The sequence below is a fragment of the Nannospalax galili genome, unplaced genomic scaffold (assembly GCF_000622305.1).
Source record: "Nannospalax galili isolate Female #2095 unplaced genomic scaffold, S.galili_v1.0 scaffold218, whole genome shotgun sequence".
In the NCBI taxonomy this organism is placed as follows: Eukaryota; Metazoa; Chordata; class Mammalia; order Rodentia; family Spalacidae; genus Nannospalax; species Nannospalax galili.
This window is the reverse complement of record NW_008343207.1, coordinates 1,806,929-1,819,024: the sequence shown is the minus strand read 5'-3', so window position 1 is coordinate 1,819,024 and position 12,096 is coordinate 1,806,929. Positions and strand designations below refer to the sequence as shown.

Here is a 12,096-nt window from a genome sequence, read left to right as displayed (position 1 = left end):
TTTTTTTAATATATATTTTATCATTTTTATTTTATGTGTATGAGTGTATTGCCTGCATGTATGTGAGTGCATCCATGTTGTGCAATGCCATGGAGGTCAGAAGAGGGCTTCTGATTTCCCCTGGAACTGTAGTTAAGAACCATTCTGTAGCCGCTGTGTGGGTGCTGGGAATCGAACTCAGGTCGTCTGCAAGAGTAGTCAGTGCTCTTAACTGCCAAGCTATCTCTCCAGCCCAGAGACAGTCTTATAGTTTGACCTTAGACTTTAATTCTTAGTGCAGATTTTAATTCTTCATGCACCACCCAAACACTTTTTTTTAGGGGGGGAGTACAACAACAAATAAGGGTGAGATAGCAAACACCTATAATTCCAGTACTCAAGAACTGAGTTCAAGTTCAGTCTGTGATACAGAGTAAGCTTCCCGTTTAACCTGGAAAAACAGGGAAAAATTAAGGGAGATGATAAAAGCAGGGAGGAGTCAGGCGTGGTGGCACATGCCTAAACTCCAGCACTTCATAGGCAGGAGCAGGTGGATCTCTATGAATTCAAGGTCAGCCTGGTCTTCATGGTAAGTTCCAGGCCCGCTGGGGCTATAGGGAGACCCCCTGTCTCAAAAAGACCAAAAAGGAGAGAAAAAAAAAGCCCACAAAGAGGAAAGGAGGTGGAAGAAGCACGTTCTAACCTTAGGGATGGAAATTAAGGACATACTACCAGACATTAGCTACTTGGAAATAGAGCATGAAGGAAGAACAGCCTGGGGAACCTCAACAGTGTCTGATCTACAAATACACACTATCTGTTGTTGCTTTGGGTTTTTTTGAGTCAGGGTCTCAGGTAGCCCAGGTTGGACTAAAATCCCTCTGCAATCAAGAATATCCTTGAACTTCCCAAACACAGGACTACAGGTATGCATGACCATGCTAGGCTTCTGATCAAGTGGACTATACTTACCAATGGTCAGTCTGCTTATTTACTCCTAAGGACAGATCTATAAATAATCAAAGTGTACTTATCCAGACATTGTGGCTTACACCTGATATCCGGTGACCTTGAGAGATAGAGACAGAGGATCACCACAAAGGCTGTATGGTAACACTTTGTGTGTCCCTCCCCCAAAGAAAAAGGAAAAGAAGGTATGTTTAAGTCTTAATTCAACTCTAGAAAGTCTGTGGAGAACTATGAAGTACTGACCAGTAAGCATGAGTGCAAGTGTCTGCAGATGAGTCATACTGATCCAGCCAGTGCACCAGGGCATCATCAGAGATGACCTGCAAAGACAGAACAAAGCCCCACTGAAGACAAACTGGATACCTAATCTGGCCATTAACTCCAGAGGTTGCCCACTCCAAATCCATTTTATCAGAAAACCTAGCCCTCACTACTAGAAGGTAAATGCCACCACCACCCCCCCGCAAAAAAAACCCTTGAAACTTCCCTTCCTAGGTAGTGAATTTCTCAAGAGTTATAGTTGAATAATAATTACTTTCAAATGAGAATGACTAACCACATAAGGCAATACTTTAAAATAGTCACTCATGTTAGGAAAAACAGGCATTTACTATTTCTTAGCAATCTGTATAATAAAAACACTGCAGCATGCTCCTGACAACCCAAAAGTTGGTGGGAAGGACTTTCAATCTCCCACATCTTCCCTTACCAAACAATTGAAGCCTTGTACTTGGCACCAAGACCTTCAGTGAAACATAGTGTCAAAGAGTCACCCTACACTATCCTTGATGGGTGTTAGCATTAAAACTGGGGGACTCGTGCAATAAAGCTTGATACTGTCCTTTAATTAAATAAGAGTTGACAGAGTAAATATATGTGCAGATGGCCCAACAGCAATTTAATCTCAGTCTTGTAACACAGGTAATTATCACACACAGCACAGTGAACAAATAAGAAAATACCTTCTTATACTTCTTTTTTAGATCAGCATAAATTTCTAACTTGAGCTGTTTCCCAGTGTTTGGTCGGTAAACTAAAAAAAGTTTCTTCTTAGGGTTCACTTCTTTAACTAAGATTGCTGTTTTCTTGTTATTTCTTATCTAGTAGAAGAACAATTATAAAATGTGAGATTTGATATCATATAATTAAAAACATGCTATTATAGTTAGTTGGTGGGTTTTTTTTTTTTTTTTTTTTTTGAGACAGGGTCTCCCTGTAGCCCCAGCTGGCCTTGATTCCCTATGGAGACCAGTCTGCCTTCGAACTCCCAGAGATCCCCCTGGCTCTGCCTCCCAAGTGCTGGGATTAAAAGCCTGCACCACCACGCCTGGAAAAACATGCTATTATAACATAAACAAATGCAATAATTCTAAAGATACTATCAGGTGACTATATAAAAATGTAGCTATAACCACAGATACACATTTAGACTTTAGCCTGAGAAGAAGCTATTGTGTCAACTCTGGTTTGGGGAAGGGATTTCTTTCCATAGGAGTTTTCTTTCTTTTTCATTTTTTGAGAAATGACCTCACACTCTATCTAGTCCAAGATGGCTTGAATTTTACTTGGTAGCCCATGTTAGATTGGAACTCACAGTAAACTAGTCTTGGTCTCCCAAGTACTAGACTTACAAATGGGAGCTGCAATGCTTGGCTCCACAGAACTCTTTTTAAAAAAATCTAATATTCTAGGTGCAGTGGAGCACACCTTTAATTTCAGTACTCGGAAGGCAGAGACAGGTAGATCTCTGTGAGATCTAGGCCAGCCTGGTCTACATAGCAAGTTCCAGGCCAGCTGGAGCTACAGGGAGAGCCTGTCTAAAAAAAAAAAAAAAAAAAAAAAAAAAAAAATCATGCACTATCATGCCTGGCTAATAATTTATTCTTTGAGAATTCATACATGTATGCAATTTATTTTGATCATACTACACCCCATTCTCACCCCTGGGTGCAGGGCCACTCAGTTTGAGCACCCACCAGTCATCACACTCCCACTTTCCCTCGCCATCTACAGAATTCTACAGAAAAATGTCAGAATAAGTACAAATGTTTAATAGGTAACTTTGCCTTTTCTTTGTACCTGGAATCACAGTGAGAAGAAAAAAACCAAATGTAGTATGCATTTTAAACTTTTCATAATAAAATATCAAGTAAAAGTTACACTCCTGTGGCTGGAGAGAAAGCTCAGCAGTTAAGAGCATTGGCTGCTCTTGGAGAGGACCAGGTTTAGTTCCCAACGTTCACATGTCGGGTAACAACTGTTCAGTTCAAGGGGATTGAACATTGTCTTCTGAACTCCAAGGGCATTGGACAACATGGGTGCTATTAATAAAACAAAACGTTACTCTCCTAAATCAGGCATAATGGTACACTCAAATAACCCTAGCACTTGATAGGCTGAGACAGGAGGATCGCAAATTCCAGTGTGAACTATAAGAAGAGACTCTGACTCAAAAAAAGTTACACTTGCTGGGTGTGGTGGCAAATGCCTTTAGTTCCAGCACTCAGGAGGCAGAAGAAGGTAGATCTTGGTGAGTTTGCATTCCAGGAGTTCAAGGCCAGCATGGGTTATATGAGAACCTGTCCCCAAAAAGTAACAAAAACTTAAGCCAGGTGTGGTAGCATATGCCTACAGCAGAGGAGGACAAGGAAGGAGGATCACCTGAAATTCTACGCTAACCAGTGCTACAAAGGGAGACCTATCTCAAAAAAACCCAGCAAGTTTGCTTCCAAGTTACAATAAAATTCAAGCTTCTCAAATGGCCACCACAGATTGAACTGACCACATCTCTTCACCTGTCCCATCAGTGCTGCTTTTTCCTGCCTCACAGGGTGTAGTGGAGGATGGAGTGACTAGTGGCATGAGAAAGTGCTCTGTAAACAGCAGAGTTGTGACACCAGAACCCCTAAGCCCACATAAATGAACATACAGAACTTAAGCAACAGATAAGACTTAAACCAAGGGATGATCTTCTATTTTATTTTTTTTAATATTTTATTATTTTTATTTTATGTGTATGAGTGTATGGCCTGCATGTATGTGAGCGCACCCATGTCATGCAATGCCATGGAGGTCAGAAGAGGGTTATGGATTCCCCTGAAACTGGAGTTAAGGACAGTTCATAGCGGCCATGTGTGGCTGGGAATCAAACCTGGGTCCTCTGCAAGAGCAGTCAGTGCTCTTAACCACTGAGTTATCTCTCCAGCCCCTTTTATTTTTTATTCCTTTATTTATTTTTGGTCTTTTTGAGACAGAGTCTCTTTGTAGCCCCAGCTACTCACTATGCAGTCCAGGCTAGCTTTGAACTCAGAGATCCACCTGTCTCTGCTCCCCGAGTGCTGGGATTAAGGCCGGGCGTTACCATGCCCAGCTCAGGGATGATCTTTAATAAAAAAATTTTTTTTTTTTTTTTTTTTTTTTTGCTGTATGGTAGGTAGTGCACGCTTTTAATCCCAGCACCCCAAAAGGCAAAGGCAGGCAGATCTCTGAGTTTAACTTCAGCCAGGTCAACACAGTGGGCTCCAAGGCAGCTGCAATGAGAACCTGTCTCAAAAAATATGTATACAAGAACCAAAAATATGAATACAATAAAACAGAGACTGGAGAGAATTCAGTAGCTAAGAACACTGGCTGCTCTTGCAGAAGATGGGTTCTAACTGGCTTAACATCAGTTCCAGGGAATGTGATGCCCTCTTCCGGCCTCTACAGACGTTGCATGGCATGGATGCACTTACATATACATAGGTTAGACACTCATACACACAAAATAAAAAAATATAAATTAGGGGCTGGAGAGATGGCTTAGTGGTTAAGGGCACTGACTCTTCTTGCAGAGGACCTGGGTTCGATTCCCAGCACTCACACAACAGCTACAAACTGTCCTTAACTCCAGTTCCAGGGGACTCTGAAGCCCTCTTCTGACCTCTGTGGCATTGCATGACATGGGTGCACTCACATACATGCAGGCAATACACTCATACACATAAAATAATATTTTTTAAATGTATGTATATAAATTAAATACATATACAGGGGCTGGAAAAATGGCTCTGGTTAAGAGTGCCTGCTCTTCTTGCAGAGGACCCAGGTTTGAATCCCAGCTCCCACACAAGAATTAACAGCTGTTCATAACTTCAGGTTCAGGGAACTCCCTGCATTGCACAACATGGGCACACTTAGATACACACAGGTAATATACTCAAACATAAAATAAAAATATTTAACTTAACTGCTGAGCTATCTCTCCAGCATGACACTTCCATATACTTTTAATCTTTTGAGATGGAGGCATCATATGTTGCCAAGGTTTGATGCTCTGTTCCCCAGGACACAAATTCCCAAGCTCAAATGATCTGCCCACTTCAGGCTCCTGAATGCCTATAGATGTGTCATCATACCTGTTTAAGTATTTTCAACATTTTTAGTGGCAGTACCGGGGATTGGAACCAAGGTCCTCATGCACCCAAGGCAAGCATTCTATCACTGAGCTACAGCCTGAGCCACACTAACTTTAAGTTTCAAAAGTTTGACTTTGGCTGGGGAGATGGCTTAGCTGGTAAAGAGCTCCCTGTGCAAGGTTTTGGACTCAAGTTCAGAACCCCAGGACACACATAAATGCAGGGTCGAGTGGCAGGCGTGTAATCCTGGTGTTTAGAGGGGTGGAGGCAGGGGATCATACCAAGGCAAGCTAGCTGGCTAGAATAACCAATACAAGCTCTGTATTCAAGTGAAAAACCCTATCTCAATAAGTAAGGTGGGAAGCAACCGGGGAAGATGCCAATGTTAAACACTGAACCTACATAAAGTCTGTTTAACTCTAACCTCTAGGACAAAATTGAAGGAAAGGCTCAGTGATGGTGTTCCTGCTTAGCATACCAAAGCTATTATATTCCAGCCCCTCCCAACCCCCCAACCAAGTAGGAAGAACAAGAAAAGTTCTAAAATAGAGGCATTTCCCCAATTCTAATATTCAATAAATTATTGTTCATGGAGCTACTGACTTGCTTCAAATCAGCCGACATAAAACATTTCAACCTGCTGGAGGTTTATGACAAAATACTGACTGTGCCCAGTGCCAGCATTTGTAATTAAATCACCATGGTGTAATAAAAACGAAAGTAATCTCAAGCACATGCTACACTTCCTACACAGCATGTGCCTTAATGTCATGAAGGTTCAGAGGTACATGGACACACAACCCTGGAAGGATGCCCTTTGAGGGTTATTGCTACTTGTTGCCATGCAGGAGACAGACACTACCCCATCCCCTCATCAAAAGCTACAAGGCAGGACTTTCCTAACAACCCACAATTGGTGAAGTTCTGGTAAAAATTTCAATAACCCACATTCTACATTGTTAGTTACACATCTACAGGAAAAATGCAATAAATGACCTGTTAATAACGTGTGGCCAAATACGACCACAAAAGGAATGAGGGAAAGCACACAAGGCATTTCTCTGTATTGTTAGTACCGGTATGTGTGGTACTAAGGTCAAACCCAGGGCCTTGCATATGCTAAACTAAAGATCTTACTACCAAGTTATATCCTCAGCCCTCTGGGTTTTTGAGAGTTTTGCTATGTAGTTTAAGATGGCCCCAAGCTCTCACCACAAATTTGTAATCCTCTTGCATCAGCCTCCCAAGTGCTGGGATTATAGGTGTGCAGCACCATGCCCAGCTTCTCTGCATTATTTCTTATAATCTACAGTCTAAGAAAAATTTCCTCAGCACCATGAAGGAGTGATTTTACTCTCTAAAACAGATTACCACAGAATGAAAACTAGACAAAAACAATGACTTAAGAGGCAGATAGGCCACTGAGTATGTGCCTACAGTGTGTCAGTAAGCTAAAGCAGAAGGATCATCTGAGCACAGGAGTTCAAAACCAGCTGGAGTAACATAATGAGACCACCTGATGATCAGAGTTCTATCCCTAGAAACAGGTAAAATGCCAAATGTGGTTGTGTAACACCAGAACATCTACAATGTGATAGAAGGTGGAGATAGGAGAATTAGCCTGCCAGGAGGATACAGGCCAGTAAGCTTGAAGAACGCTGCACTGCAAAAAAAGAGATCCTGATTCAACAAGGTGGAAGACAAGATCAGCTCCATGCTATACCAACTGTTTGCCTGCATTATCACACATACAAAGGCGGTAAAAGAAGTAAAATTTATATTATTATGTATTTTACAATTCTTAAAACTTAGCATAGTGACATAGTTGTAACATATCAAAAACCACTGTATATTTAAAGTGCAAACATTGTATGTTATAAAAATGTTTCTTAAAACTCAGTGCATGGAGGGATGATATGAACATAGAAATTCAAGACGAAACAATGTTTCAAATAAAAATACAATTTTTAGGCCTGCTGGGGCAATAGGAAGACCCTGTCTAAAAACAGGAAAAACTGGTGATAGGGCTAAGCAGTTAAAGAGCAATGGCTACTCTTGCACTGGACCCTCAGTTCCCAGCACTTACAAGGCAGCTAACAAACATCTGCAACTTCAGTTCCAGAGTCTCTGTGGGCACTGCAGGACATGATGCACTTACATACATGAAGGTAACACACACACACATATATACACACACACACACAACTTTTAAAGTCTTAAGACAAAAATAAACAAAAGTCAAAAAAAAACAAAGTCAGCAAAAGCTTAGAACTTGGCTATGTGGGAACAAGCTTGTAATCCTAGCCCTTTGGGGCTGAGGCAAGAGCATAGAAACTGGAGCCCACCCTGAGTTCTATGTCTCAAAACAACAAAAGTTACTATAATATGAAAATAAAGTTCAATGTGTACAGAATTCTAAGATTGTAATGTCTCTCAAAATAAATCAAGTAAAAAATTATGTAAATGTGGACTGGAGAGATGGCTCAGCAGTTAAGAACACTGGTTGTTCTTGCAGAAGACCCAGGTTTGAATCCCAGCACCCACAGCTAACAACTGACCGTAACTCCAGTCCCAGGGGATCTGACAGCCTCTTCTGACCTCCGCTGGCATTGCACAGCACAGGAGCACTTACCTATATGCAGGCAATACACAAATACACATTAAAATAAAAATAAAATTAAAAAAAAATTTATGCAGGGCATGGTGGTGCACGCCTTTAATCCCAGCACTTGGGAGGCAGAGGCAGGCGGATCTCTGTGAGTTCAAGGCCAGCCTGGTCTACATAGTGAGTTCCAGGACAGCCGGGGCTACAGGGAGACGCTGTCTCAAAAAGACCCCCCGCCCAAAAAAATGATGTAAATGGATGTGCTGGATAGCTTTAGTGTCACTTGACACACCTGGGTTGAGGGAGCCTCAATTGGGGAATTGCCTCTATTGGATTGGCCTGTGGCCATGTCTGAGGGGCATCTTCTTGATGAGTGATGTGGGAGGGCCCAGCCCACTGTGGGTGGTGCCACCCCTGGGCAGGTGGGCCTGTGTTGCATAAGAAAGCAGGCTGAGCAGGGGTCAAGGGAGCAAGCCAGTAAGCAGCGTTCCTCCATGGCCTGTGCTCCAGCTCCTGCCTCCAGGTTCCTGCCCTGAGCTCCTATCGTGGGCTCCCTGATGAACTGTGACCTGGGAGATGTAAGCTAAATAAACCCTTTCCTCCCCCAAGTTGATATTGGTCAGAGTGTTTTGTCATGGCAATGGAAAAACAAACTAGGACAATGGACAAGCAAGTTTTTCTGACTTGCCACAGCACACTCCTGTTCACACATACACAAAATGAAAATATACTTTTAAAGGGGGCTGAAAAGATGGCTCTGCCGTTATTGCAAAGGACATAAATTCAGTCCCCATCACCTGCATGGCAGCTCACAACAGCCTTTAATTTCAATTCCAGGGGATCTGATGCCAACTTCTGGCCTCCACTGGTACTGTATTCACATGGTGGCAAAAGTCTTATACACATAAAATCTCTCTCTCTCCTTTTTTTTTTTGGAGACAGGGTCTCTCTGTAGCCCCAGCTAGCCTGAAACTTACTAGGCAGACCATGTTGGCTTCAATCTTATCCACCTGCCTCTCTGCAGGGGCTTAAAGACCTGTGTCATTATCAATGGCAAAATTAAAATAAATCCAGCAGGCTCTGTATGGTGGTACATGCCTTTAATCCCTACATTTAGGAAGCAGAAGCAGATGGATCTTGGTGACTTTGAGATCAGCCAGGAGTATACAGTGAGTCCTGTCTTAAACAACAACAACAAAAAGTCCAGGTCATAGTCACCATTGGAAAACTGCAGCCATGGAGCTAAAGGTGTCCAAGGACACGCCAGCACTCAAGTTCATCAAGAACTTCCAAAAGGAAGCAGGAGTAGCTGAGTAACATGCTGGAGGCCCTGAAGAAAGCTGCAGCCAAGAAGCACTGAGCCCAGAAGCCTGCTCCTGTCCCCTCAATAAATTTTTTTGGTCTTTTGAGACAGGGTCTCCCTGTAGCTCCAGCTAGCCTGGAACTTGCTATGTAGACCAGGCTGGCCTCGAACTCACAGAGATCCACCTGCCTCTGCCTTCCAAGTGCTGGGATTAAAGGCATGCGCCACCACATCCAGCTTTTTTTTCAATTATTATTTCATGTGTATGAGTGTATTGCCTGGATGTATGTGAGTGCACCCATGTTGTGCAATGCCATGGAGGTCAGAAGAGGGCACTGGGTTCACCTGGAACTGGAGTTAAGGACAGTTCATAGCCACCATGTGGGTGCTGGGAATCGAACCTGGGTCCTCTGCAAGAGTAGTCGGTGCTCTTAACCACTGAGCCATCTCTCCAGCCTCTTCAATAAATCTTTTATAACCCCCTCCAAAACAAACAAAAAAAGTCTAGCTGTATTAACTTCTTCATGATTCTTCCCATTTGTCTTAAAAACAAAACATAGCCAAGTGTGGTGGCACATGCCTTTAATCCCAGCACAGGCAGAGGCTGGTAAATCTCGGGTATTCAAGGGCAGCCGGGTCTACATAGTGAGTTCCAGGACAGCTGGGGCTACAGGGAGACCCTGTCTCAAAAAGACCAAAAAAACCAAACCAAACCAAACCTCCCCGAACACACAGACACACACAATCTGAACACAAGGAGAAGCAACACATAATGAATAACAAAATGGTTGCATGAAAGAATTACAAAGCTGGGTATGGTGGCACATGCCTGTTATCCTATCAGCTCAGGAGCCTAGAAGGAAGGCAGGAAGATTCAGAGTATGAGACCAGCTTGAGCTCCATGTTGAAAAAGGAAAAAGGAAAGGAAAGACTTTATATTTTCTAGTAGCATTTAGAAGAAAACTCAATTCATACTTGCAGTGATAAGTAAAAGCCATCATCTGGTCCTGTCAGCTCAGCCCAAATTTTGGTTGCTTCCTCCCAGGACATTCCCCTCTCCACACTAATCTGTGAAAGACAAAAAAAATGGATCTCCTGTCTATAGATGCTCACCCCGATAGAACTTCTGTCAACATCAACACATTCTAGACTTACTGTGTACAATTCTACGTGGCCAGAGGTTGAATATCCTGGTGTCAGAAACTTCTTCACATCACTTTTCCTCACTTTCTCATCTCCAGAACCAAGATCTCAAATAAGAAGCAGTAACATGTAAATGTAAAAATACTTTCTACTAGAAGTACACTGAACATCTTAAGTTTCCTACTCACCTAGGATCCCCATATCGTATCTTCCATTCTTTTTGGCATTTTGAACAACTGCAGTAAGTGTGTCTGCAAAATACTGAAACAACGCATTCTGCTGATGCACTTCCATGCCCAGAATTCTATTTAAGAATTTTCCTATATTGTTGTAATCTGCAATGACAAGATTACATGAAAAATTTCATTAATTCAAATGGTAATTTAAATTTTTTTTTAATTTGGCAAAGCAAATCGGCAACATTCTCACCCACTAGTCTAGGCTCCTCCCACCTTATGCACTGCTCATTGTCCACAGCTACCAGTATCACAATGGAGCACATGAGCACATGTTGACGAGACCGTCCCCAAACTGACTTCTTCCATCTTCACCTTAGCAATGAACACAATTTAGAACTGGTTTGACATTAAATCTTGTTTCAAGACAAGGTCTCCATCCTGTCTCAACTTCTTCAGTGCTAGAATTAAAAATATATTCGGGCCGAGCATGGTGGCACACGCCTTTAATCCCAGCACTTGGGAGGCAGAGGCAGGCAGATTTCTGTGAGTTCAAGGCCAGCCTGGTCTATGTAGTGAGTTCTAGGCCAGCTGGAGCTACAAAAACCCCTTTTTAAAAAAAAACGGAAAAAAAAAAAAAAAAAAAAAAAAAAAAGATATATGCCACCAGCGGCACCCAGCTTCCCAACATTATTTAACTCATAACATTCAAAGTGCTAGCAAGGAGTTGTGGCACATGCTGTTAATCCCAGCACTCAGGAAGCAGAGGCAGGTGAATCTCTGTAAGTTCGAGGCGAGTCTGGTCTAGAGAGTTCCAGGTCAGCCAGAGGTACACAGTAAGACCGTCTCTAAAAACAAAACAAGAACAAAAAATTCCAATCCCAATGTAAGTCAGTGATTCTCAAGCCGGGCTACACAAACAGAATGCCTAGGTGCTTTGGAAACTACTCATATCTAAATTCTGCTCCTGGATTCAGTATTTTGTAAAATCTTAGATGTAGTGGCTTTATAATCTAATCACTTAGGAGACTGAGGCAGGAAGATTGCAGCATATTCAAAGGCTACCTTTGGTTATAGTTCCAGCATAGGATGACAGTGTGACCCCCTCCCCCGACCCCATCATAAAACGAAACATGGACACAGCAACAAAAACCTTAATCATACTGATCAAATTTGCAGCCAGGGCTAAGAACTGCCTGAAGGATTAAGAACTATTAAAACCATGGACTAGCAGCATACTTCTATCCCAGTTACGCAGGAGGCTAAGGCTGGAGGATCTGCTTATAGGCCAGCTAGTCTGGAGTACACAGCACAGCAATAAAAACAAGAGACTGTCTCAAACACAAGGTAGAAGACGACAAGGAGAGTTTTCCAAAGCTGCCTTTGACCTTCACACCTGCATTGTGATATACATGGCTTCAAATACACAAACATTGTTTTGAGACAGGGTCTCTGCTATAGCAACAGATGTTCTGAGTTCTATGGAGACTAGGCCTCGGCCTCCTAAGTGCAACAACAGGCCAG

At 42.5% G+C, this 12,096-nt stretch overlaps 1 protein-coding gene across 2 annotated transcripts in view; it reads right to left on the bottom strand.

The window, feature by feature from the left end:
- Nucleotides 1-12,096, bottom strand: part of Sbno1 (strawberry notch homolog 1) — a 74,947-nt gene that overhangs the window by 6,162 nt on the left and 56,689 nt on the right. For both annotated transcript variants that reach the window (XM_008839294.3, XM_008839295.3), the window contains exons 26-30: nt 10,585-10,731; nt 10,409-10,503; nt 10,229-10,321; nt 1,911-2,048; nt 1,192-1,268 (exon numbers count right to left, since the gene is read on the bottom strand). In XM_008839294.3, the coding sequence (XP_008837516.1) occupies nt 1,192-1,268; nt 1,911-2,048; nt 10,229-10,321; nt 10,409-10,503; nt 10,585-10,731 (550 nt within the window). The remainder of the gene's footprint in view (nt 1-1,191; nt 1,269-1,910; nt 2,049-10,228; nt 10,322-10,408; nt 10,504-10,584; nt 10,732-12,096) is intronic.